We start from the raw sequence: 2,647 nt of genomic DNA, 5'->3' as shown, positions 1-2,647 counted from the left end.
CATTTATCATCTACTGGTCGCTTGCTTGTTCTTTTCAGGGTAGATCGTGTATCATTATCGTCATCTTTCTTGTTTCTGGACATATTATTATAATCTAAATGCAGCAATTTATAACAGTACTAAGGTGGTGTTCTTTTTCTCCTGAAGATGAAGATTAAGTTTTTTTACGCAAAACGATGTGGTATTAACTTATGATTGATTGTGTTTTAATTATTACAAACTTGAAAAATAAATTAATATGCTATTTTAGGGCAACTTTTATATAGAAAGTTTTCGCACGAAACGCACCGTTTAACAGTTTAAAAAACATGCCACGAGAATTCAAAATTCCATCCATTCTTTTCATTAGAAACGAATGGGACCTAATAAAACACTACATCCTAAAATATACAGTAACAGTATAACATTTGATAGGATACATTCGTACTAGATAGATGAAGTCTATATTTCATTTGATTCGAAATTGCTAGTATATTATTTATGGGATATGGGTGTTACTACTAATGTAATTTTTATTTGGAACATAGGCAGTATAAAAGAAGGATAGACTGTATAGACTAAGGTTAGGAGAGTTTATTTTGGTTGCTGAAGACTGAAGGGGAGTAGGGTGGGAGAAGAGAAGAGAAATATCTGGTTGCTCCAGCTTGGCATCGTTGACCGGGCCATCCCAACCCAATCCAATCCACAGAATCGCATCGCATCGCCCACAATTTTCAATTATTATACAGGAAGAAGAAAAGGGAAAGGCGGAGAGCAGAGCCACGCCGTCGGATTCGCCCTATCCGAATCTTGAGGAAATATCTCCAGTCCTAATCAGCTTGAGGAGTGCCCCGAAAAGAGCACGGGAATAACGATCGTGCCACTGCAAAAGGGCGCGGGCGGACGGCCGGGATGCAAAAGCGCATCCCCCGAATCAAAAATATCCGGCTCACCGGTCCACGTGGACCGTGATCTCCCTTTGCTCTCTTCTCTCCGTCCCCACCCACCTCCACTTTGCTCTTTATTCCCCTTTTCCCCTCTTTTTTTATTACTATTTATTCGTCTTCCCCCTCTTGTCTTCCACCTCGACTCAACTCAACTCGCACAAATATCTTCTCTCTTCTCACCCACCGCCCGATTCTTCGAGTCCCCGATTTGGTTCGGCCTGAAGAAGGGTCTGGGTCTCTCTAGAGAGTGAGTAGCCATCGATTTGAGATTTGATTAGTAATTCGGAGGAGGAGGAACGAGTGGTTTTTTTGATTTGATTTGATTTGATTGAGAAGAAAATCCGAGTATTATGGGCGAGGAGGCGCCGGAGGAGTACGAGCTGGGCGGCGGGGAGGACGAGCGGGTGATGGAGTGGGAGACGGGGCTGCCCGGCGCCGACGAGCTGACCCCGCTGTCGCAGCCGCTGGTGCCGGCGGGGCTGGCGGCGGCGTTCCGCATCCCGCCGGAGCCCGGGCGCACGCTGCTCGACGTGCACCGCGCGTCGGCGGCGACGGTGTCCCGGTTGCGGCGCGCGTCGTCGTCGTCGTCGAGCTCGTTCCCGGCGTTCGCGTCGAAGGGAGCGGGAACGGGAGCGGACGAGGCGGAGTCAGGGGGAGGCGCGGATGGGGGGAACGGGAACACCAACAACAGCAGCAGCAAGAGGGCGCGGCTGGTGTGGACGCCGCAGCTGCACAAGAGGTTCGTGGAGGTGGTGGCGCACCTGGGGATGAAGAACGCGGTGCCCAAGACGATCATGCAGCTGATGAACGTGGAGGGCCTCACCCGGGAGAACGTCGCCAGCCACCTCCAGAAGTATCGCCTCTACGTGAAGCGGATGCAGGGCCTCTCCAACGAGGGCCCTTCCCCCTCCGACCACATCTTCGCCTCCACCCCCGTCCCCCACGCCTCCCTCCACGACCAGGTTCCTTCTCCTTACCACCCCCACCCCCACCACCACTCCTACAACAACGCCGCCTATGCCGCCACCGTCTCCTCCTACCACCACTACCACCACGCCAACCACTGATCCATTCCTTCTCATCATCATTTCATTTCCACATCTATATACCACATACTACTCCATAACGAAGGTGTTTCATCAATAAGAGAAGAGAAGAGAAGAGAATGCTCCCTCAACTGTAAACTCCTAATTCTAATTAAGGGCAAAGTGTATCCATCCATCCATCCACGCTGTTTGTTTGTAGCTGTTGTTAATTGAGCTGGATGCATGACATGTATCTCTATGTACCTACCTGCGTGACAAAGGCATCATGCATATGTATGGTTCCCTTGCAATTTGGGGAATCCAGAAATGATTCATACTTGTGATTCTTGCAATTGTGATGCTCACACTGTACTCTACACATTCAGTTCCATAAAAAACAAAACTAATACTACGAATATAGATGCGATATATACTATTACTACAAATCTATCTAGATGGTACACATACTTTTCTCTTTGTGTGATGGCAAATGAACTGAATAGCGAATAAATACATATCCATTCATCATAGATAATACTAATAAAACCCTATCACATCGGATGTTTGGACACTAATTATAAATATTAAACATAGACTATTAATAAAACCCATCCATAATCTTGTACTAATTCGTGAGACGAATCTATTGAGCCTAATTAATCCATGATTAGCCTATGTGATGCTACAATAAACATT

General features: G+C 47.1%; 1 protein-coding gene across 2 annotated transcripts; it reads left to right on the top strand.

The window, feature by feature from the left end:
• Window positions 1-1,016: 1,016 nt before the first annotated feature.
• On the top strand, window positions 1,017-2,316 carry LOC4326391 (transcription factor PCL1-like). Of its 2 annotated transcripts, NM_001401653.1 has the most exons (2): window positions 1,017-1,173; window positions 1,263-2,316. In NM_001401653.1, exon 2 carries the CDS (start codon window positions 1,277-1,279, stop codon window positions 1,991-1,993), a length of 717 nt encoding a protein of 238 aa, NP_001388582.1. In that variant the 5' UTR covers window positions 1,017-1,173; window positions 1,263-1,276; the 3' UTR covers window positions 1,994-2,316. The 2 variants fall into 2 exon arrangements, with proteins under 2 accessions (NP_001388582.1, NP_001388581.1); NM_001401652.1 differs by having other exon boundaries at window positions 1,060-2,316.
• The last annotated feature ends 331 nt before the right edge of the window (window positions 2,317-2,647 follow it).

This window comes from Oryza sativa, chromosome 1 (assembly GCF_034140825.1).
Source record: "Oryza sativa Japonica Group chromosome 1, ASM3414082v1".
Classification (NCBI taxonomy): domain Eukaryota; kingdom Viridiplantae; phylum Streptophyta; class Magnoliopsida; order Poales; family Poaceae; genus Oryza; species Oryza sativa.
The sequence above is the reverse complement of the archived record's forward strand: the minus strand, read 5'-3'. Positions and strand labels throughout refer to the sequence as shown.

Bases quoted from the DNA above. Each gene is read 5' to 3' on its own strand.
- LOC4326391 (NM_001401653.1), top strand. From the start codon at position 1,277: ATGGGCGAGGAGGCGCCGGAGGAGTACGAGCTGGGCGGCGGGGAGGAC.